General features: G+C 45.9%; 1 protein-coding gene across 1 annotated transcript in view; it reads right to left on the bottom strand.

Moving 5' to 3' along the window:
• Window positions 1-546: 546 nt before the first annotated feature.
• VIT (vitrin) overlaps window positions 547-23,896 on the bottom strand; it is a 101,300-nt gene continuing 77,950 nt past the window's right edge. Inside the window, exons 12-15 of the mRNA XM_039257230.1 lie at window positions 10,922-11,025; window positions 8,436-8,662; window positions 5,438-5,951; window positions 547-1,880 (exon numbers count right to left, since the gene is read on the bottom strand). Coding sequence (XP_039113161.1) covers window positions 1,702-1,880; window positions 5,438-5,951; window positions 8,436-8,662; window positions 10,922-11,025 — 1,024 coding nt within the window. The 3' untranslated portion in view covers window positions 547-1,701. The remainder of the gene's footprint in view (window positions 1,881-5,437; window positions 5,952-8,435; window positions 8,663-10,921; window positions 11,026-23,896) is intronic.

Raw genomic sequence — 23,896 nt, 5'->3', positions numbered from 1 at the left:
TAAACATTTTTTTAAAAAAGACAAGACATTTTAAAAACTTCTATGTTTTTAAGATTTAAGATTTAAGAAGAGACATTGAGCAAAACTCTTTTGTATTGATTATCTGCATATTCAAAAACAGGCAGAATAAGACTTCCTGTACTTATTTTAGTTCTTTAATTAGTTTCTTAGCTGAATCTCTGACTAATAGTGTGTGTCACTGGTATCTTTATAAATAATTTCCTTTTTGAAAATAGTTTTTGTATTTGGAGGTTTTTGAACAAATCTGTTTGTAATCACTTTTAAAGTAAAATTTAGGGTTAATAAATTTGAAATTGCTTGTCAGCAATTAATTGATTCTCCCCTGTAGACTTCGATATTTTTAGTTAACAATATATTCTCTCTCCAGGTACTGAGAAATTTGGTAAGCTTGATGCAAATTCTGCTAAATAGATGATATCTTCAAACTGTTTATGTTAAATATTTTGTCCCAAGTATTGACACACGTATTATCTTTTTGCCTCCATTCATAGTAGCAGCCTTCAACACACATTTTCATGAGACACAGTTTGTCAGATAAGTCATCTTTATTAATGATTCTTTGGAACACTCCTCCATTACACACAGATTCATATCCTAACAGATGAGCCCTTGGCAGAAGCTGGAAGTAAAAAGTGGAGCTCAACCAAACTCCATCCTGGCTTATTTGAATGCAGCTATTAATGATCATATCTGGTTAACAAAAGACCGAAGCAGCGCAAATGCTAAAACTGACTGGGACACAGGACAACAGGCATAAATAGGGGCTCTCCCAGGAAACACCTATAACACTGACCCCTCAGAGGCAGCTCAGTGGTTCTCAATCAACGGCAGCATATCAGCGTCACCAGAGAGCTCCTTGAACAATGCCAGTGTCCAGGTTCCATCCCAAGAGACTCAGATTCCATAGCTCTTGAAATGGAGCCTGGGAACCAACATTTGACTTCTTATGAGAGTCTAATGTGCAGCTCAGGCTAAGAGGAGCAGCAGCCTCATGAGCACTGCTGTTAGGCCAGATCACCGTGTTCCTCCAGGCCCATTCCTCAACTCTGAAAGCTATAGGATGCAGGTACATGGTGATTCAGATAACAGAGAGGAGGGAGGTAAAGCAGGAGTGGCTGTGCTGCTGCCACATTTGCTCTGCACGCCATGGTTGTGTTGTTACCATGGGGTGGGTGTATAGCAGGTGCCCTGGGGAACGAGAGGAGCGGAGGGTGGTTCTCCATAAACCCTGTGAATGCTATTCAGGATACAGTCAGAATGATTGTGTGTAATCCTTTAAAACATTTAATTAAGCAACCCCTATATTGTTAGGATAAAAATGGAATTTGTTGAGGGTTACAGAATCGTAATTAGAAATAAAACTAGAAAGAAACCTCTCCAAAGCTCTAGTGAAGCCTGTCTTAAGTTCTGCACTCTACTCTGAACACTTATTTTGAAAACAATCATCAAAGGTAAATCCCCAGCACCCTCAAAATGATGGATCGTTTTGCCTCATTCTGTAAGTTTCTGATCATCTTTCTCACTCCAAGTTTCAAAGCATGAAAAACCACACAGGCAGAAAATAATCACAGCACATCCATTGTCCAAGACCTACATGCTCTACTGCCCCATAAAGCATTGGGGGTTGTCCCAGAGCCGGTTGGGAAAGCAGCATCTGTGGTCGCTTTACCTGCTCTGAATTCAGTTCCGAGGCTGCGAGTTGAACTCTGTACAAATGTTCTGGATGACCTTGGGGACAAATTTGTGCAGGTTGTCAAACTCGTCGACAAAGAAGGAATGGTCCTTGGCGGGGTGAGTGGCGATGACTTCCAGCTCGTCCTGCGCAGCCCATGCCACACCTATTGCGTAGGTGATCACTCCTGTGGGGACAGAGTTTAGATGAAACAAAAGTGCCCAAGAAGAGGTACTGCTAATGAATCCTTGCTTTGCTGTTGCTCTGTTGGCTATTGTGTTTCAATGCAAACAAATTCAAAATTGGAAATCTTCCCCAAAGCATAACCTCCTGCTCTACCACAACAGTAACAAAATGGATGGAGTTGCCATCTTATAGGAGCTTGTAATCTTTGGGAAGGAAAAAAACTCAGGTGAAGTGCAGTAAATGAGTAAGATGTTTATGTCCAGGGGCAGTAGAGGGTAGAGGGTATTTGGGGACAAGTGAAACTTGGTGCCATGTAGATGACATCACATGGCATATGCCTGCTTTACCTGTGTGTAGAGCCAAACAAAGTCTGTTTTATCTATCTATCTATCTATCTATCTATCTATCTTGAAAGATTCCACTTGCTTTTAAATCATCTCCACACCCAACGTGGGGCTTGAACTCACAACCCTGTGATCAAGAGTCGCATGCTCCACTGACTGAAACAGCCAGGCTCCCCTCGGTTTTAAATGGATCAAAAGTCAGTTTGAGATCTTCTTAATGAAAACAGTGGAACCGAATTACTTTAAGCTTGAACAGGACTTTACAAGCCTTACAATGCGATGTCATTCCCGGCACAGGAGCCCTTGCACAAGGACCGAGAGAGATGGTGATCCAGCATCTGCTCCGTCACCGACATGAAGAAAGGCTTTCAAGACAAGGGAGTGCCCAACAGTGTTGGATGCTGAAGGGAGGTCATGTGGGATTAAAACAAAAGACTTGCACATTGGACTTAGAAAACCACAACACATAGGTAGCGTGGTGAGAACAGTTTCTGGGGTATAGATGCCAAAAACCCCAAATGAATTGCTGCGAGATGAGAATGAAAAAGAACAGAAGATGTGGCCACAGCACATAGAGCTGATTCTTTTCAAAGGTTTGGCAGCTAAGAGAAGGAGGTTGGTGGGAAGTGGAGCAGAACATGGTGTCAGAGAGTTTGGTTTTATTTTTTAGGGAGGGATCCCAGTATGCCTAGATGCAAATGGAAAGAGTGCAGAGGGGTTAAAGGTTCTGTACTGCAGTGAGGAAAATGAGTCCTGGGGGAGGAGAGGACAGACTCAGAGACTAGGCATCTGTCCTCAGTGGGAAAACTGGAATCTGCCTGCTGGGTGGTTCTTGATTGGGGTTGGGAGTGGCTGGTCAGCAGGAGCTTGACGTTACTCTACAAAAGTTGTTCCCCATGCCACCTTCAGGCTGGCAGAGTGGGGTCAGCTATTTGGCCATGAAATAGAGGGAAGAGTCTGGGTGTGGCTTTCTTACCCAGCCACCCATGGCGGCCCACATCACCATCTGCAACATCTTCCAAGTGCCCTGTTGTGCTGATTGGAGAGCATCTACACCTCACATAGCTGTGGCCTAAGCTGCTTTTTAACTGTGGCTCATTAAACTGCATCTAAGCTGCCAGTCCCTTACCTCTCCAGTGTCTTTTCTCTGAATACTGTCTATTTTATTGTCTACACTCACCAGCATTAGGCTTTAAAATGCTGCCAAGTGTCAGTGGGAACAGATTTGCTGCACAACATAGCTTAGATTGGCTAAGCCCTTGTTTTGAGCAAAGATTGAAAGGCCTCCCCCCAATAAAGGCAACACAGACAGTATTAGAAATTTAGCTTTTCAGATCCTCGAGTCTACCCTTGTAGAGAACCTTCTACTGGCAATTCTGACCGATGGTCAGCCAGCCTTGGCTTGGACACTCCTAGGGACACAATGCTCACTGCCTCCATGTGTTTTGTTTCTATTGGTCCTAGTTCTTTAAAGTTTCCCAGAATCTCTCTCTCAGTCTTCGCTTCTTCTGATAAGGAGGCCAAGGCTATCCTCTGGGCGAGGCCCAAAGGATGTCCATTAAGAAAAATAAGTAAGAGTAGAGCTGAACATGAGCTGGAGACAGATGTTTGGAGATAGCAGGAAAGCCCTGGGCTTTCAGACAAGAGCTGGCCCATCTGGCTCTGCCGGCTTACTTTGGAACTTTGAGAAGGCTGCTTCTCAGCTGTTTATCTTCACTCTGCTGACATGAGCCCGAGGGAGGCTGTGACTGCTGGCTGACATACAGGTCATCTACCATTTTGCTGTCGAGTATGCCCCATAGGCTCTACAAGGGTAAATCACTGGATAGATTCTGCCTGAACATGGTGTCCGGTTACTTCGGTTTCCAGAAGGCAGAACTGCTAGTTCATTAAGGCTTGTTTATTTTTCCCCCCTCCTTGTTTAGGGAAGGATTAAAGCAGCTTTCAAGAATACTGAAAATCCTGCAAACTAGCGGAAATTAAATGCAGGCACGGAAGAAGGGGACAACCCTGGCCCCGAGTGAGTCTTATACACTAGTACTCATCTGTTGGTCTTTGGTGTTAACTGACAACATGGTTTACTTTGGTTATCCTTACTATTATTACTATCACCTACATTTTTTTCCTAGTTGTTTGTATTTTTGTGATATTTTATGGTACATTTCAAAATGGTGATTAAACATTGATTCTGTGAAAAAGGCATTTAATGGGACTGATTTTCTGAACAGCTCATTTTTCATAGTTTTAATTTTTTTTTAGTTTATGTTTTGAGAGAGAGAGAGGAAAAAAGTGAGCAGGGGAGGGGCTTAGAGGGTGGGGGAGAGAGAGAATCGCCAGCAGGTTCTGCGCTGTCAGTGCAGACCCCAATGCGGGGCTCAACTTCACAAACTGTCAGATCGTGACCTGAGCTGAAATCAAGAGTCAGATGCTTAACCGACTGAGCCACTCAGGCGCTCCTCATTTTTCACAGTTGTAAACTTTCTGTTGCCCTCTTACAAATTTTTATTCAGAAATATCTCTGTACGTATTTTGGATGAAAATTTCTTGGAGGCCTCCTCAAAACTCCCAACATCTGGTTAGCAGTTACTTACAAAAAACAGTACTTTTCTTTTAAAACACTAGTTGTCTTCAAATTTCTAACACAATTTGGTGGTCTTCAACAGAGATTAAAATAATGAGTCAAAATCCTTTTTAATGCATTAGAACTTAGGGTATAATGCCTCAGTGTCGGATGCAAAGGAGAGGGCTAATGTTCCCAGTCATCTGTAGGCCTTGGGTTTGCCATGACACTTTGTAAGCCACTGCAGTAATCTCCACCTTGTTCCTTCTTTGCTGCTCAGAGAGGTCTGTACTGTTTAACAACACCCGAAATACATTCTCTATGGTTTTGGGCATTTGATTAAGCAGTAGACAAAACCAGGGTGCCTGGTGGCTCAGTTGGTTAAGGTTCTAACTCTTGATTGCTCAGGTTATGATCTCACAGTTTGTGAGTTTGAGCCAAGCATTGGGCTCTCTCCTGTCAGCACAGAGCCCACTTTGGATTCTCTGTCCCCCGCTCCGCTGCTCCTTCCCTGCTTGTGCTCTCAATACATAAATAAATTAAAACCAGCCAACCAACCAACCATCCAACAAATAAATAGCCCCATCCTTGTCCCTCTGGCCCACTATGTCCCAGACATACTCAGCACTAGACTGGTCAGTAAGACCAGCTTACCCTTGTGATGGGCAACCATGGCTGGTATTCGGACATCATCATAGGATCTCCCATCAGTGATGAGGATCATTAACTTCCTCTTGTTGGGCTTGGACTTCTTGAAGAGCTGTTCCAGGGCATAGTTGATGGCAGCCCCTGTGCTGGTCCCACCACTCCAGTATCCCACCCTCTTGATGGCATTGAGGATGTCAGACTTGGTGTGGTAATCGTCAAATCCAAATTCCAGGCGCTGCTCATAGGTGTACTGCACAGCCCCGATCCGCGTGTCTATGTCTGAAACCTCAAACTCTTTGCTGAGGTTGGCCACAAACTGGAGAACCGTGCGGAAGTTGCCCGTCCCCACGCTGCTGGAGCCGTCAATGACGAAGCCAATGTCGGCCGAGTTCAGGCAGGTCTTGCTGCAGGCCAGTCTGTCGGTGTCACAGACCCGCTTCACCAGAGCTTGCACAGTCTTGTGGAGGCTGAACCAGCTCTGCACATTGAGTGAGTAGAAGCCATTTGTTCTGCACACAGCCTGGAAGACAGAGGAAAGGGACACTCGCCAGGTCAGGTGTCACATTCTCCAGGCTGTCGTCACTACCCCGACCAGCAAGGCAGGTGAAGAGAGAAGCAAAAGGCTCTTGTTTTCTGCACTCTTCTTCCTAAAGCTCTTTCTGCACCTCAGTTCACCTTGTCAGGTGCTCACTGGGGCAACGATCCCTCAAGTTATCTCTGGACTCACTCCCTCAGCTGGGTCTCTGCTTTGGGGGAGAACCATCAGTCAAGCAAATCCTTAGAGAGAGGTGAATCCCTCATTTCAGCTTCATATCTGCCTCTCTGGGCCCCTCAGTGCATTTGTACTGGCAGCCGGCCATCAGATTGGCACTGGTGGGCGCCAACATATGAGAGGATTAAAGAAAGCTTTTGTTCTGACTGGGAAAATAAGATAAGATACATGAGAAATAGCTGAAGAAATGTTTCCAGAGCAGCCTTGCACCCAGCAACTAGGGGTCCCATACATATGTAAGGAGTCACACTAGATGTTCTTTGAGAGATTCTCTCATAAACCCCTGCCCTCACCCTAAAAGGTGGATATAACCCCTCTTCGTGAAGGAACAAACCGGGGCCAGCTGTGAAGGGACATCCCTGAGTCCCTAAGATGGGAACACAAATCTCTCTGCCTGCAAAACCCAAATTCTGTCCTCCAGAAGACCCTGCTTCCAGACAAATGAGTATTTATTGACTTGTGCCCGAGCTTGTTCCAGAAAAAATTGAAGGCAGCTGCAAATAAACATTGAGCAACCTGACTGGTATGCTCCTGGAAGGGAACGGGCTTGTGTTGCTAAAGTGAAGTGTTTCCTCCTTGCCGCTGTCTCTCCAGGGGGTCACAGAGAGAATCAGACCTGGTGACTACAGACGAAGCAGTGAAATTAATTTATTTTAAAACAAGAAATAACTTTAAAATGTCCTAGGAAATACTTTTAATTGGTTTGCAAAAACCTAAAAGGGGTTTGTAAAACTTTCCATGGACTGAGTGGTATTTGAGCTGAGTGTCCAGGCTGAGCTGAGTTCTAGCCAGTGGAGGGCAAGGAGGGAGCCCCACCAGGCACTGGCTGAGGTCATGGAGGGAGCAGGCAGTGGTGCTTGGCGTGGACAGCAGGTGGGCCAGGGAGATGGGTCGGGACCACACTGCAGAAGGCCTCAAGAGTATGGGGAACAATGAAGGGTTTGGAGCAAGGACCCCTTAGGACTGGAAGAACTCTTCATAAACAGGAGTTGGGCTCCATGTGAAGTCTAAACTGGACTGGGGAGCCCCCAGGGGGAGACAGACCAGATGCAGAGCACCCAGGGGGTGGCACTGGGAGTTACTACAGGCTCTGGGACAGCTGTGGGGCCATTCATGTGACGTTCAGAGGAGGAATAAATTTGGTGGGAAAGATGGCACTCAAGCTTTTTACATGTAAGATTCAAGGCTCTTCATGACATCAGGTGGAGGAAAGTCAAACAGCTGGAAACACATGGCTCAGAGCTCAGGAGAGACCTGGGTTGGGGACAGATGAGTGTGTTGTTGTTTGTGACTTGTGAGTGATGGTGGAGGCTGTGGCCTGAGGGAACTCTGTGGGGAGAAAGCCCAGTGAGAGGGGAGGAGAGGGCCAAGCACCAAGTCCAGAGAAGTGGGGTGCAAGACAGGGAAGAGTAGAGAGAGCAAATGAACTAAGAGTCACACTGTGTCCTGGAAGTCAAGGGTGATGAGAATTTCAAGGACGATGAGGTGGTCAGCAGATTGGTCAGCAGGAGGTCGAGTCCTATCAGATCTGGAGACACAGACCATTAAAGCTATAAGCGCACCAAAGACAAGCCAGTACAACGTATTCCTTCTCTTCCTTCCTCCTTTTCTTTTCTGTTTCAAGCAGGGGCCTTTTCCTTGGAGGCAGGTTTACATGGAGTCCCACTGTGTAAAACATACAAAAGGTGAGCTTCTCTGGTGGAGTGGGTATGGGGGCCTGACTCCTCATCTATCTCGCTCCTATCTGCTGCCAACCATCTCCACAGAACCCATGAGCAGAGTTTGGAAACCGGCTCTGCCAGACCTGATTCAATGCCTTTCTTTTCTTGTTTATCAGGTTGGCTAATTTGCAGTGTGTGTGTATGTGTGCATGCACATGTGTGAGCAAGTGTATGTGTGGCTGTGTGGGTGCTCATGTAAGGCCTCACCAGGTGGCCTGGTGGAGGTCCCCTGGGGCTGTGGGAAGAGCCTAGAGAAGCCTCTATTGGAGACCCTGGGGACAGTGCTCCTCCCGAGGTGCTGTTGCTGGCCTCAGTTCACCAGGTGGGTGTGGGGTCTTGCTCTGAGAGGGTAATTCTAGGTTCCAGACTTACTAGCCCATCACTAGGCTCCCCTGCCTAGAAGAGAGCTCAACACCTCTTTGAAAGTAGGAGAACAGCCTCGATGGCGGTCACAGCTTTGTAAAGCACAGCAGATCCTGACATTGGGTGGGTTCCTTGGGCAGTTACATACCTTATGTGCGAAGTTGGGCTCCACCACATACTGCTTCTCATTTTCAGTGGCACCTTCGACGGTGATGAAGAAAATGTTGATTCCTGACTCTCTTGCAAACCTCGAAGCCTCCTCCACCTTGTCCGTGGGCCAGCCATCCACAATCACCACGGCCACATTGGGAGCGCTGCCTCTGTTCCCATTAGCTTTGGAAAAGAAGTTCTTGGTCACAAAGGAGATGGCCCGGCCTGGAAGAAAAAGAAACATCATGCTTGGGGTGACCGTCATCACGCTTAGAAATACAGGCAAGATCTCAGCGTTGTAAAGAGAGCCAGAAAAACCCATTCATGCTCTTCCTTTGTTTGTTGGTTTTGCTTCTCCCCTCCCTTTTTTAAAACCACATTAACTATTTTGAGGTGTACAGTTCAGTGGTATTAAGTACATTCAATGTTGTAAAACCACTACCACTATTCATTCCCCATGTCACTTTGAGCCTTTAACTTCTAATTGGCTTTTATTTAAAAAGAAAAAAGAGTTAGGGACCAGCAAACAGATGAGAAAGACTTTCATGGGAATAAAAAAGGTCCCCTCGTTGCCTGAGTGCTGGACCCACACTAAGGGCTACCTGGGAGCATGGGGTGGGAGGGGTTGACCTGGAGCGACAGGAGCCTCTTCTCCACCCCGTCACTGGGGGTCAGCCAGCCTGGTGCTCTAGGAGCCGCTGGGTGTCGGAGGCTATGTTCAAGGTTCAGTGGTGCCTTTTGTCCAGTTCCACCCTTGGCGCCCAGGTCTGGCTGGCGAGGGAAGCACTGCACCTTCTACGAGCTGAGGGACTGCGTTCTAGCTCTGGCTGTACAGCCTACTGGCCGTGTGGGCCCAGGTAGGTCACTCCTTCCCGGCGGCACCTGGTTCCTGAAGAGGCTATGCTGGCAGAATTGAGAATGTGACTCCCTGGTCTTGGAAGAGGCAGTGGCTCCTTGGAGGTCCAAATTCTGCAGGAAGCTTTTAGGAGCTATCTTTCCAAGTTCAGCCTAGAGTTCATTTCTTCAGTCCTTTCTATTGTTCTCAAAATCATTTAATACCTAGGAGTAAACCCCTTTCTGCTTAAATCAACTGAAATGGACCCTGTTCTCTGAACCCAAACTCTGATCAGTACAGGGCAGAGAGAGAACGTGGTTACCTGCTAAAAAAGGTATTGATTTCATTAAGACACCACTCTAATCCCATCAAGGATTTAGTGTGTCTTCTGAAGTTTTAAAGTTTTACTCCATGATACATGATTGTAGTGTGACTGATCTAAGTATTCAGTCGAAAACAAATCAGAAATCAACTCTATCGGGGTGCCTGGGTGGCTCAGTCAGTTAAACATCTGACTCACTTCAGCTCAGGTCATGATCTCATAGTTCATGGGTTTGAGCCCCACGTTGGGCTCTGCACTGGCAGTGCGGAGCCTGCTTGGGATTTTTCTCTCTCTCTCTCTCTCCCTCTCTCTCTCTGCTCTTCCCCTGCTCACATGCTCTGTCTCTCTCTCAAAATAAACAGATAAACTTTTTTTTTAAAAAAGAAATCAACTCTTATTTTGCAATGGGGCAATACTGATTTGGGATCCCAGAGAGTAGGGACTTGGCTAATGTTTCTTTAGCATTTTTTTTTAAAGATCAAAGGGTCTTCATTTGCTAGTTACTAACATACCAGTCTACAGAGAAATAATAATCAGAAGTGGGGAGCAAAATAATCAGATTTATAGTAACCTCAAAGATGTTCCTTCAGAGTCAGTTCTAATCTGTGTGTGCTCCATGCCAAGCAACTGTGGCTCACTTCTTCATTTCTTTGGGTTTTGATGATACAAAGAGGTTCCCTGAGAAGTAGACAGCCCTCCCAGGGCCCCCAAAGCCAGATGACCATTTATGAATTGATACACTAGCATAGGCTTCCTGGCAGCCTTTGAGGTTGGTTAGTGTGAAACAGTTCCCCATTGCCGTGATACGTCTTGGTGAACTGGACCTGACCCACTGAGGGCTAGACTTGGAATTCCGATAAACCCCCCACCCCACCCCTAACCACCAAGGTGCAGACATCTCATGAGACTCAGCTTGAAACAAAGAACCTGTCTCTGTTTCATCACTAGAACAGGAGCTCATTGGAAGAAGATTCCCAAGGGTCACTGTGGAGCTTTCTGAGTGGAACTGGTTATAACATTTAATATAAATAGTTGATGACTTGTCGGCCAATCAGGAAACAGTTCTAAGAGCAGTCTTGCTTGTCCTGAAGACAGTTGCCAACCTGAGGCACCAGGCATGCTGGAACTCTGCAGCCTATGTGTGATGATGATTCTTACCCCTGAATCCTTGATGATACTTCAGAAAAGATACAGCTCATTTGTATATGTGTGTCATTTCTTGGATTATTATTATTTTTTCCTCCTCCTATATAGAATGTTAGGAGATAATCACACAGGAGGAGAACCGTGGAAGCAAGCTAGAATGATCTGAATTTGGGTCACATACCTGCATTGGAAAGCCCTCCTCTCTGGGTAATTTTCTCTATGGCAGTTTTCAGATCCCGGGAATTCATGTGAGTTCTGAGGTTAAACTGGGCAGAAGGGTTGTCTCTGAAGAGTAAGAACAAGAAATAAAAATGAGCTGGAAAGAGAGAGAACATGGTATCTGCTGAAAAAGGTATATGATTTTATTAAGACACTACTCTAATCCCATCAAGGATATAGGGTGTCTTCTGAAGTTGTACAGTTTTACTCCATGATACATGACTGCAATGTGGCAGATCTAAGTATTCAATTGAAAACAAATCAGAAATCAACTATAAAATCTAACTCTAAAATCCTTTGGAGGAAAACAGAAATCAGAGTCGATTCTTTTATACATGAATACAACGGAGGCCACTTCAAAGCCTTGAGCTGGGTTTCATGAACTGCCCCACTGTGGACAGAAGGAACGATGCGATGGGGGGACTGTGGTCCTCTTCAGTGTGTGTACAGAAAAGTGGTCTGTTTCAGGGTTCTAGTTTTGAGTGTGCCTGTTTCCCAGCTGTGTGACCTTGGGGAGCTGTTAAACTTCTCTGGGTTTCAGCTTCCTCATCTAGGTAAAAGCAAAGATTGTGACATTCATACTGCTAAAAAACAGGATATTGTCAAGTGGGATTCTGCAAACGTAAGGGTGTCCCCAGGCTGCCCCAGATCCTCCTCTCCAGGGAGATAACCCCACTGATAGCCACTGCCTGGGTTACCCCTACACTGGAAATGCGTCTTAACAGTGTTGCCTAAGAGAGCATGTCCCTTTATTTTTTCATTTTGTGTTTCCTGTGACTGGGTGAGAATATTCAAATCTTACCTGAAAGGTTCATCTAGTAACTGAAATGTCAGCTGGAAAGGAGGTGGAGTGAATTAAGCAGAAAAACAGAATGAGAATCCTTCTGTAGAGATGAGTCTCTGTGGGTAAGCTGGGAGTACAAGCATGGGACCAGCTGAGCAGAGGATGTGGATACCTTTTATGACCAGGTGGGGGAGGGGGCTCTGTCCAGTGGGTATGTGTGCACCCACACCCACAATGAAGTGGGGAAGCACAGTACGAGCACATCTCATGATGCACTGACACTCAGCCATCGGCACGGCTTCATGTGAGTGTGACCTCTAAGGTCACAAGGTCCCTCCACTCCAGAAGAGCTGGTGCTTAGTTCAGTGCTCTGATGCTGCCATCTTGAAATCGTTAGTCTTGAAAACGGGGCCCAGCAAATTATGTAACAGGTCATGCCTGTGGGTTGGTTACTAAGCCTTCAAGGGGAGGGAGAAGACTTTTTTTGTTTTTTTAATTATTTATTTATTTACTTTGAGAGAGACAGGGCGAGTGCAAGTGGGAATGGGGCAGAGAGAGAGGGAGACAGAGAATCCCAAGCACTAACAGTGTGGAGCCCTATGCAGGGCTCAAACTCGTGAAACCATGAGATCATGACCTGAGCCAAAACCAAGAGTCAGATGCATAACCAACGGAGCCACCCAGACGTCCCAGGAGAAGACTATAAAAAGCAGCTTTTCCACAAACACCTGGAGTAGGTCCCTGGAAAAGCAGCTTTAGGCGGTTTGGGTGGGAATTCCAAGGGGACTTACAGTGGATTATTAGCAAGTCCTCTTGGGGACCTGGCAGTATGGTCACCAGGAAGCCAGTTCACTAGGGCTGAGAGGAGACATCCATTGTCTGCATCTCTCCCTGCTTCCCCCCTCCACTTCACCCCTAATCCTGACTTTTCTGGGTATCTCAAGGTGATCTATGTCAGAGGAGAACTCGCGGAGACAGGAAGTGTGACCCTCTGTCCTCCATTTTATTACTAAATGTGAGGGACACCGCAGGTTCTTAGACAAAACCAAACGAAGTGCCCAGAAGGCATGCTTGTCTCTGGGAGAGGCAGGACAGGCTCCCTTCAGGGAAGACAAGGGAGGTTTAAAAGCAGCTCAGCAAGGTGAGCATTGGGGCCAAACCCAACCAGAGCCATGCCACCAGATGAAAACCAAATTCTAGTTCTGGATTAAACAAAAACAAACGACAACAAAGCAAACTGAAGAATGGGGAAACGCGGGCGTTTGAGCCAAGCCCCACCTTGCTCTCAACCTAAGTGCAGCGTGGATCCTAGTGAATGGGCTGCAGTAACACAAGCCCTGGGTGGGCCCCAGGGAGGAGGGATCACACAGAGGAGGAACTTTGTGCCTTTCACGGTTAGGTTTTTCTCTCCCTCCTGGCTCCAGGGTTTGGGGGCTTATGTCCTTTACAGATCAATGTCAGTGAATGCTGAACTTGCCCCCTGACTGTCAAGGCTCAAACCCTGGACTCCATCTTTATTTGCTCATCGTAGGGCCCATGAGTGCTGTTAGTAAAATCTTGCAAGTTCCTCTGTACACCATCGCTTTCTTTTATCCCTCCTCTGTTAGTCTGCAGCGACCCTCATGAGTTCAGCCACCTTACTTCTTGATGTTTCTATTATAAGAGTCTCTATTTGGTCTCTGCAAAGCCAACTATATGCACATCTGCTAAAAACCTCTTCCTCAGGTTCCGCTCTGAGCGTAAAATTCCTCTGCTCAAAAATCACCGGAGGCTCCCATTGCTAAACTTCATATTTTATCTTTCAAAAGCCCATAATTTAATCCCAGCATACAACAATCATATCATGCTGTCTCTGTCTCAGGGTAGCCTATATCCTAGGAGAAAGAGCTGCTCACTATTTCCTGGTTTTAGAGTTTTGTCACCTTGCTTGTCAATCCCCTTATCTGGAAAACCCAACTTGTGCCCACCCTCCACCTCGGGGTCCCTGTCGCCCTGCCCCCTACTCAGCTGACAACCTCCACACCTGACTCTGCTTTCCTCTAACCCACAACACTGTACATGGTATGTAGTGCCTGAAGGTTCTCAATGAACAGTATTAAAGAAATGAACAGTTCCTCTTTTTCTGTGCTTCTCTGCGTCTAAGTGCTGGTGTTGCCCAGAGTGTATCTCCCTCGTGTCTCTCCTCCTCAATTTATGCCCTTCCTTGGGAGAACTCATGAACTTCAGTCACCAGGGGTTCAGAGACCATCCCCATGCCATCGCTATCTGGTGCACACCAGTCAGTCCTCTCTCCCGAGCCCCCAATAGACATGAAATGAATTCCATCCTTTTCCATCCAGAATGCACTGTGTGGTGCCTGGGGGTGGTCCACAGCTACCGCAGGTTGGATATTCCCAAAACTGAGGTCATTTATCTTCTAAATCTGCTCCATCCAACGACCCACATCCCCATCTCAGTTCCCTGTTCTGACTCATTGTCATCTCAGCAGAAAGCATGCTGGACATGTTCTGACACCTTCTTCATCAAATGACATTTACTATCAGACTGACCCCTTAAATATCTTTTGTATCTCTCCAATCCTTTTCATCCCCAAGTTTGGACTTGGAGCTTTCCTTTCTTCAAGTACTGCTAGAGCTTCCCACCTGGTCTTCCTGTCAGAGGGGCCTCTGAATAGGACCTTTTTTTTTTTTTTTTTAAGTAGGCTTCACACCCAGTACAGAGCCCAATGTGGGGCTTGAACTCATGACTCCAAGATCAAGACCTGAGCTGAGATCAAGAGCCGGATGTTTAACCGACTGAGCCACCCAGGCACCCCTCTGCAGAGGACCTTTTATTCAATAGGCTATAAATACTGACCAAAGGCAAATTAACCTGGGAGCTAATAATACTTTTTCCAAGCGGGCTAATTTTTTATTTGTCATTTTTTGTTCTTTTTCTCAACAGGACACTTGAGCTGCATCAACTTCAGAGTTCCCAAAGAAGGACTAGGAACTTTCTGAGGGCCTAAAAAATAAAATATGAGTCGAACCAAAACAAAATATTATGGGCTATAAAATTAAAAATTGCAAAATGGATATCGACAATGTTAAGTATGTGGTTATCTACCAAACATAACACAATATACACTTGCGTAGTTGTACTGTTTTAAACTCACAAAATAGTAATTACATTTGAAAATGATTTGTTGGCTAGGTTTTCTCCCTCTGCAGGATTTCCTGCGTCTGTCTGATGATTGTGCAGAAATCATAGCTAATCATAAAGTGTTGCTCATACACACATCACTTAAAAAAAGCAAAGATATAAAACTTTCTTTCAAAAGTTTTTCCAGAAAAAAATGTATTTAAATGTAGAACCTAGTCACTTCATCACATCTACAGCATTCCCTGGAATGCTGCTCAAGAAGCTGTCTTGACATTAATCACTTTGCAGAGCAATCGATGACCTGTCTCTTTCCCATTCTACATATACAGCCAAGTCTCCTTATTTGCAGTAGTTACGTTCTATAAAATTGCTGCGAACATCAAATTAGCAAATATTGAGCCATTGCTCCTAGGGGAAATACTGGCTTAGGTTCCTGTGGGCCTCTGGTCACAACATTTTCATCAGCAGATCGATATATAAACTTGTTTTATGTACGTTTCTGTTGGAAGACCCTTGATTTAATATATGTTTCTTACAAATAATGAATTACATGCAATATTTCTGTCTAATACAACACCAGCTGAGAAGGGATTAACAGTGCCCTGACCCTGAGTAATGTTACCATAAATTTCCTTGGCTTTTAGCGTCACAATGCTGTCCACCATTTTTTTTTCAAATCAGTCTTCAGTTCATGAATTCATAAGTTCAGCTACTTTTCCATCTTTTCCATAGCTTCGTTGTACATTATAGATATTACTTTAGCACTTTCCAGAGCAGAAGCAGACACATATCACCAATTTTCCTCTTCCTTTTTCTGAAAGGACTGAATCACTGGTTCATTAACACTGGACCATGACCAACAGCACTGTCACATGTGCCTGAAGGAAACTTATCAAACAGTTGTAGTGTCTCGGTAAGTGCATCATAGCCTTCTTGTGCTTTGAACCCTAGATACCATTTTCAGCACTACATGTAGGGGGGGCATTTATAATAGAGAAAATGACAAATGAAAAGCACAAAAATATGAAAACTGTGGCACTAGATAGATTGTGACAAGGAGACTTGTTTATAGCATGGCAGCTGAAACAAGGCAGAGCATTGCCTCATTTGACCTGGGCTGGGACCGTGTGTCAAGCAACTCAAATCCCACCCCTATGCTGTACTAGTCTGCAGATGGCTGTAAAATACCGTGAGAATTTGCTTGCAAATATGGAAGCCACAAGTTGGGAAGATCGACTGTTACCTATTTGAGAACGGGTGCTATGTCCTAGTATTTCGTATCCTTAGTGCTTAGTATACAAGTGATAAAGAGGTGATTGTGGAATAAATAAGTGAAAGAAAGAAAGCTTAAATGTCTTCTCCTCTCTCAGATCGTCCCTGGTGGAGTTGCACACTCTGCTTCTGGGCTCCACACTGATCCTTCTCTTCCTTTATTACGTCATGGAGGTAGATGAATCCGTCTACAGAGGCAGACAGATGAACTATTCACAGACTCAATTAATGGATGCTTTTAATTTTGTTTAATGTTATTTCTTTTAAAAATATTGCCACCCTTACTAGATGGTGAAGTCCTGAAGAACACAATCTCTATCACATTTATTGATTTATTTTTAACAGATTGAAAGTTTGGATCAGAGGAACTCTGAAACTCTCCAATTGCTAAAATTATGATTAGGGGCAAAGCGACAGAGCCATCCATCAAGGGACTTATAGGAAAATGTAACCAAGCCACTTAGAAGAATTTTACATTAGCAACTCCTACAAATGGCATAGAGCTTAGTGCATGGTAAACACTCAATAAATCTTTGTTAAATTGAAATGTAATTAAATCATAAGGATGAACGATAAGTCTTAAATCTGCAGACTATAGCAGCTCTTGGTACAAGAACACATGGGTGTATGTATCCTTTCTCAGGATATATGGGCTGGCGGCCTGACACCCAAGCCAGGTTACTTTTCAAGACAGAGACTAGTTAAAAAGTTCAAAGAGGTATGCCACTATATTTCCATCTAAGTAATTTTATTACCAGATCTCATTAAAGGAAAACAATTTTTTTCCCCTCAGAGATTTCAAAGCTTTCCTTTGAAACTAAGAGAAGAAAATAAAAAAGGTTTATAGCTCAAGGAGAAAATAACAAATTGTTCTGTTTGGAAAAGAAGCTGATGACGAGAAATTACAGGGAGCCAGAATTTGTGCATGGAAAGGAATAATTTATGTGACAGGAAATGATGACCCTGTGAGTGCTGAAGAAAAAAGAAGACCTGTCAGAAATGGCCCCAGGTGATCAACCCATAAGAAGGTTTGGAACCAGGAGGTAGGGAACTGGGGTGGACATGAGTGTTGCCAGGCTTTCCTGCTGGTGAAACTCACCTGAGGCGCTTGTTCAACTACCTAGATACCGGATCTCCTCCTGGCACAAACTCAGTTCGCTAGATCTGGGCTAGAAGTGGGGATTTTTATTTGTTTGCTGGTTTAAACTAGGGATCCAGGCGAATCCTATCCTTAGGAAAGTTTGGGAAACCCTGGACTCTGGAGGACTTATGAGGCCCTTTCAGTCCTAAGGCCTCTTCAGTTCTAGTCCCAGAGGCTACTGCGTTAGCCCCATAATCCTTTAGTCACCCTGAGCGAGCCTCTCAGATGAATTTTTATGCCAGTAGAGACATATTGACTGATCATATAGCAAGAGCCTTTCCAAACTGGTTCCCCCAACAAAGCATCACCTTGAGGCTACTCATGCTACAATGTGATGGCTCATGGGCTTAGTCACTGCGATGAACCATGTGAAATCAGGAGAAGGTGAAATCAGGGTGACCCTGGCTGCCCGAGGACATGCTGGTGGCTGCAGGTTGGGTGGTAAACTCGTTTCTTTAGTGCGTTACCTGGCTCAGAACAGAAGTGATTTTGCCCCCATCCTCTCAAAGGACTGAGCAGCTGTGGTCCACCCAGTGGCCCGGGCCGATCTGCTGAGGGACTTGGTACAACGAGCCCCTTCTGAAAGGACACTGGCCTTACATTTCCTGGGTTCAGCGATGGGAAGCAGGGTCTCAAATTGTCTTTAGATGAGTCTTTGTTTTTTTTTATAATTAATAACAACAAATTCAACCCATCCACCAAAAAGTGGAAAGTTAACCTGCGTACCTCTTCCTTGTGGGGGGAATGTGGACACGCCATCTGCTGATCTGAGAGACGCTCTGGAACCAACGGACTCTCAGGCTGGCTGGTCTGTGACCACGTCACAGGGCTCAGAAGCGCTGCAACGTAGAATGTCTTGGCAACAGACACTGTCGTGGCACCCCCTGGGCTCAGACATGCACCTGATCCTGGGGATCTTGCCTGATTCTACAGGTCCAGAGTGACGTCTGGGATTCAGCCTTTCTAACAACCTCCCAGATGATCCTATGGATCCCACTTTGAGAAGCAATGCCTTAGAAGATGCGGTAGCCATCAAGAAAGTCAGCAGTGGGCACCAGCAGTGGAGGAGTGGAGAGGAAGCATGGGAAAGGCTGAGAAAAGGAGGAGGAGGAGGAGGCTGGAGTGGAGGCAGCTCTGTAGGCACAGAGCCGGGAGAGGATTCACCAGACAACAGCACAAGCCTGCGGGGATATCTGTGCCTGCACTCTCTGGTTGCAGAACAGAATCACCTGGGGAGCTCTAAAAATCAGTGGTGCCTGGACCCCACACTCAGAAATTCTGATTTAATCGATCTGAGGTTTGGTCTGGGAATTGGGATTTTCAAAAACTCCCTGAGTGGTTCTAATGTGCATCGGGGTGGCCATCTACTTTTCTAGCAGAATGATCTAGGGATCTAGGGACGTAGGGAGAAGGATCTCAGGGGGGCCCTGGGATAAGCCCAGCCAACGTGCGATGGAGGCTTAAATGGGACCATTGAGGGGAAGTGGTGGAAGTCAAGTGCAGCCTGTGTTTTGTTTGTACCTCCGGGAGAATGAATGGTGACTAGAAAAAGCGTAGGGTTTTTTGTGTAGATTTCATTCATAGCTCACTCAGCCTTGAGACCGTGTCCCTGAGTAGTGTGGCACAAGGGCTCGCCTGCGATCCTATGAGAAGGATCCTACGAGGAAGATAGAGGCCGTCTCTACAAGTGCCATTAGGCCCCTGCAGGGCCCTCCTAGGCTAAAGATAGGCAGCTGCTCGGGGGGCCCACTTAGTTTCTGTAATGGCGGTGTAGACTAGGGCATGAGGAGAATGGGGTGAGCATTGGAAAGATCTGGGTTCTGGATGGTGTGACCACTCTGCTCCTGGGAAGCCAAGCTGTGACTCTCTCAATAGATTGGAATTCCAGCCTACACTATCAACCTCTGGGTTTTTACCAGCTTCTGACCTATTATGGCCGGAATGGGACTGGGGCAGTGGCATCCATGAAGCTGCTTCGGTGACACCAGTGTGCAGTCGGAGCCTGGCCAGCACCATCTTGGTCTCAGTCCCATGGAGCCGAGTCTCATGCTCCAGCCCTTCCCACTCCTAGTTTGCTGCAGACTCAGGAGAATGTGAACAGAATGTCCTCCTTGGCAGGCTGTATTCGTTTGCTATTTCCACTGTAACAAATGGCCATAAACCTAGTGGCTTAAACACTCATTAGCTTATAGTTCTGCAGGTCAGAAGTCAGATCCGTGTCTCCCTGGAGGGGCTGCGTTCCCTTCTGGAGGCTTGGGGGCAGGGGTGGGGTGGCTCCATCTCCTTGTCTTTTCCATTATCTAGAAGCCACTTGCATTCCTTGGTCGTGATCCCTTTCCTCCATCTTCAAAGTCAACACTCAGACCTCTGATCATCTTCCCATAGGCATATGTCCCACTGACTGGTAATAGCCAGGAGAGATTCTCTGCCTTTAAGGCCTCATGTGATTAGATTGGGACACTGGCTAATGCAGGATAATCTCTCCATCTCAGGGTCCTTAACTTCAATCACGTCTGCAAAGTCCCTTTTGTCCTGTGAGGTAACATAACTATAGGTCCCAGGGATTTGGATGAGGACATGTTTGGGGACCACAAACTGCCACACCGGTCCCGACACTGGCCCTTCCCTCCGCTCTGACTGTCCCGTGCATGGGGGCTCAGCTGATCCACATGACTCTCTGGGCATCCTTTCTTTGCAGCAGGTGCAGGGAAGGAGGAAGAGGAGCAGCTGCGTGTATGACTGAGGGTCTTCAGCCCAGGGCTGATCGGTAAGAAGGGTAAGAAAGCGCAGCGCACTTTCTACAACACTGGACGATGGTTACAGAACATTGAACAAAGAAAAGTCTATTTCATTTTGAAACGAAGAAAAGCCAGTGTTTGGCTTTGTTCTATAACTGTTTTCCAATGCTGATACCCTAGGGTTGATTACAGAGTTCAGAGGAACATGTGCAATTCTGTTCCATTTATACCGAAACTGGGGACTGACACAAAATCATGGTGAAGGTCAGGGGGCATTTAAGCAACGCGGATCCAGGCTGCAGTGAAAACGCCAGTGTCTTGGCTTCATTCACGCTGCTGGCCACAGTTCACCTAATAGCTACTTGCTCTGGCTGTCCTTTCACTTAGCCTTCTTGGGTGCCTATTGGTATTAAGTGCAGTCATGGGCCTGTTGGCTGTGTACTTCTAAATTAGAGCTCACGTGGAAGCCGAGGGCTTGGTCCTAGGCTTTTTGCTCAAGCACAGCCTCTCAGTCTTCAGCATGATGGAAAGCTTCAATTATTAGAGGCTTTCCAGGTAGATGAGCAAAATCTTTGCATTGAAGTCAATTTTGTTTGACACTATGGGGATTAACCCAAGATTTAGTATCTGCCCTCTCCCCAGTGGTCATGCATTTAGCTGTGTGCTCTTGGGAAAGTCACTCAACCTCTCTGAGGGCAGCGCCTCTCTTACAGCAGGTGTGTGATGACTGTGGAATGAACTCTGGGGTTGCTGAAAGGCTGGTGTGGTTGTGGGTTACAGGCTTCTTCGTGTGCAGGGAAGGGGGGACGTGGGAGCATGGGTGAGGCTTCCCCTGGCCTGGATCAGGAGCAGAAACATGAGCCGGCTGATCAGCCGAATGGAGAACCCAGGGGACAGAGAGATGCAAAGAGGCAAAGAGGGAAGGACCAATCACTTGTCAGTCTTGTGACCTCAACCCCGCCTTCACCTGGGCTGCCTGGACTGATTTTCTGTTTTGTGCACCCGAGAGATCTTTGTGTAGGATCCTTCAGAGTTAGGATTCGGGATGAGCACAGCATTCTGTGAATCAGACTGTTTTTAATACTTCCGGTGTTTTTATTTCGTATTCACCTTTGTTTCCTGTTAATACGATGAGTCTCTTAAAAATCTAAATTTAAAAGTCTAAATTTAGATGTGACAGTCTAAATTCTGATGCAGCCCTCCTAAGGAAACGGGGAAAGGATTCTTCTGAGCCTCGCACGTGTGAGCAGAGTTTCCAGGTTTCAGGGGCTCCTGCCTGACCAGCTTCTTCCCAGCTCATGCCTCGCCTTGGAGTGCTCATTGTTGGTGGGCTGGTCACTTCCTGTAGAGCCTCATTTCCTCTCTATAATATGAGGAGGTGGAAGTGGGGCCTTTCTATAGCCCAAGGCTCTGTGATCCTGAGAAAGCAAGCCGATCCCAGTGATCCTAAGGTGGGCACTGGAATCCAGTGAGAACCCAAGACACCAGGAGAGGGATCAGATACTCAGTCCGCCAAGCACTGGTCCTTCCTGCTTTTCCTTTTTCATAAACACAGGCCCCACATCTACCTCTACTTCTGCCTCCTCTCCTTTCCTGCCCTACTCCCTCCCTCTCGAGGCACTAAGTCCATTTGGTAAAGAAAAGATTGAAGGGAGCTCCCCTTCAGGAAGGAAGCCAGGGGGCTAAAATCAGAAGCAATTTCAGCTGGGCACACCAATTTCCCCTTCCGCCTCACACACCCTTCTCAGACCACCCTCCAATCTATTGTGTTCCCCACATTCCACTGAAGGATGCATCCCCTCCGTGCAACACGTCATGTAATTACTGATCACGCCACCTAACTGGAACAGAGGCTGGAAGGAAGAGAGAGGCGGCTTGTTGAGTCTGTTAGCCCAACCTTTGTTTATTGGGCGTCTTCCCAGTACAGAGCCGGTCACTGAATCACAGGACATCGGGGCTGCTGGAGCCCTAATAAATCATCCCGTCTGCCCCCCAGGACTTCACAGATGGCAGCACTCACATGGACAGGTTAAAGCACCTGCTTAAGGTCACACAGCAGAGCTAAGGCCAGAATTCAAGACGTCCTGTCACCAGTTTGCTGTGCTTTCCGCCCACCCTATGGCTGAGGGAAGATGCGGATGATTGATTAGCTTCTATGAGCACGTAAAGTGAAGGAAAACATGCAATTTCTCTTAAGTGCTCCAAATCACTAGGGGCCCAGGATACAAAAAAAGACAAACAGCAAAGGCATTTTTGGAAAGTGAAATTGGGAGTGTGGAGGCAACTCTTTCCTGCAAATGGTGATCACATTAGGAAAATGTGGGGGTAAATGGTTTTCTGGGGAGAAGGAGCCTTTATTGAATTGGTTTTCCTTCCCTGCTACATTTGCTCGTTCATCCGCCTTCCCGCCGGCACACAGCACTGTTCTCCTGCCATTCTTCTCTTCCTTGACATATTTATTACCTTATTTTCATATTATACTATAAACCTTGGTATACACAGCCTTTAAAGCAGCTATTTTTAATGCAGGATGACACGCCAAGCTTTGAACCCCCCAATAAAATTGACCGGGGACATTTGGCACTAAAATGCTTACACTTCCTCCCTAGAGAAGCCAGCTCTCTCTGTTTGCTATCTTTAAAAAGTAGCATAGGAATGGAAATAGGTTGACATTTTGAAAACAAGAAAACAGTGACCAAAAAATCTTATTTTTCCATTTCAAGTTAAAGTCCTCAAGATAGATTGTTTGACATTGAGAGTTGACATTTGACACAATCGTTTGTTTTCATATATTTGACTCTGGCTACATACAAGGGCCAGGTAACTCATCTACTAATTTTTCTTCAGAGGAATAGAAGATGGTCCTAAATGTGTCATTGGAATTCAATGCTAAAAGTACAAATGTTATAAGTTTTTATGAAAATAAATGATGTGTGCTTATTTTTTTCGACAGTTGAAAAATAAATATTTAGGGTCTTTGATATAATAATCTTGGTTAAAATACTGCTCCTGGAGATCCTTGGGGAATTTCGAAGGATCTGGTGGCTCTCTGGTTGTTGTCAGGGATATGTGTTTTTACTTTTTAGATGGGGAGCAATTAAGTTGTGTCACAGTTTCTCAGTAGGAGGCGCGGAGGTCTGTGCTAGTTTCCGTTGCTAGGGTTAAGCTGTGGGTCTGCGGGGAAGGAGGGGTCATCTCGCGTCTGAGGTTGGTGGAGAGTGAGATAATTATCTTGCCTTTATGGCTCCTGGTCAAAATTCCATTTATTGAGATTTGTGCTTCTTTGCTTTTCTGATTGTTTGCTTATTATCTGTCAATATTTGTATATCTGCTTTAGGGAGAGATAGGTTTCTCCTATTATTATGAAGTAAGATTGACTTATTATCCCAGATAAGAGAAGAGGTTGAGATTGGATGTCAGTATGAATGCTCGATTTCTACCCTAACTAAAATAATAGAATGGACTGGGGACAGTCACCTGGTGCTCTGCTGACTGATAGAGGCCACTCCCCTCCCCACCCATTCTTCCCCATTGCCTGGTGAGCTATTCCAATACCACTGCAGAAGCCGAAGGTCACATGGAGAAAAGAGAAAGGTCAACCTACAGCACTGTATCTTCTGGGCATCTTACCTATTGGTGTAGAGGGGGGAGCACAGGGTACAGAACACCTTCTTCATCTACAGATATGAAATTGAGGACGAGAGAGGCGAAGGCCTAGCCTGAAGCCACGTGCTTGTTATTGGCAGAGCTAAGACTTGATTCCAGCTCTCCTCATTCCCAAATAAATGCCATCATTTGCCTACCAATCATAAGTGCAAATGCCATTTACTTCCAAATGTTCATTAACCTGTCCTTCCCTTC

The sequence above is a fragment of the Hyaena hyaena genome, unplaced genomic scaffold (assembly GCF_003009895.1).
Source record: "Hyaena hyaena isolate Hyena2069 unplaced genomic scaffold, ASM300989v1 scaffold_607, whole genome shotgun sequence".
Taxonomy (NCBI): domain Eukaryota; kingdom Metazoa; phylum Chordata; class Mammalia; order Carnivora; family Hyaenidae; genus Hyaena; species Hyaena hyaena.
The sequence above is the reverse complement of the archived record's forward strand: the minus strand, read 5'-3'. Positions and strand labels throughout refer to the sequence as shown.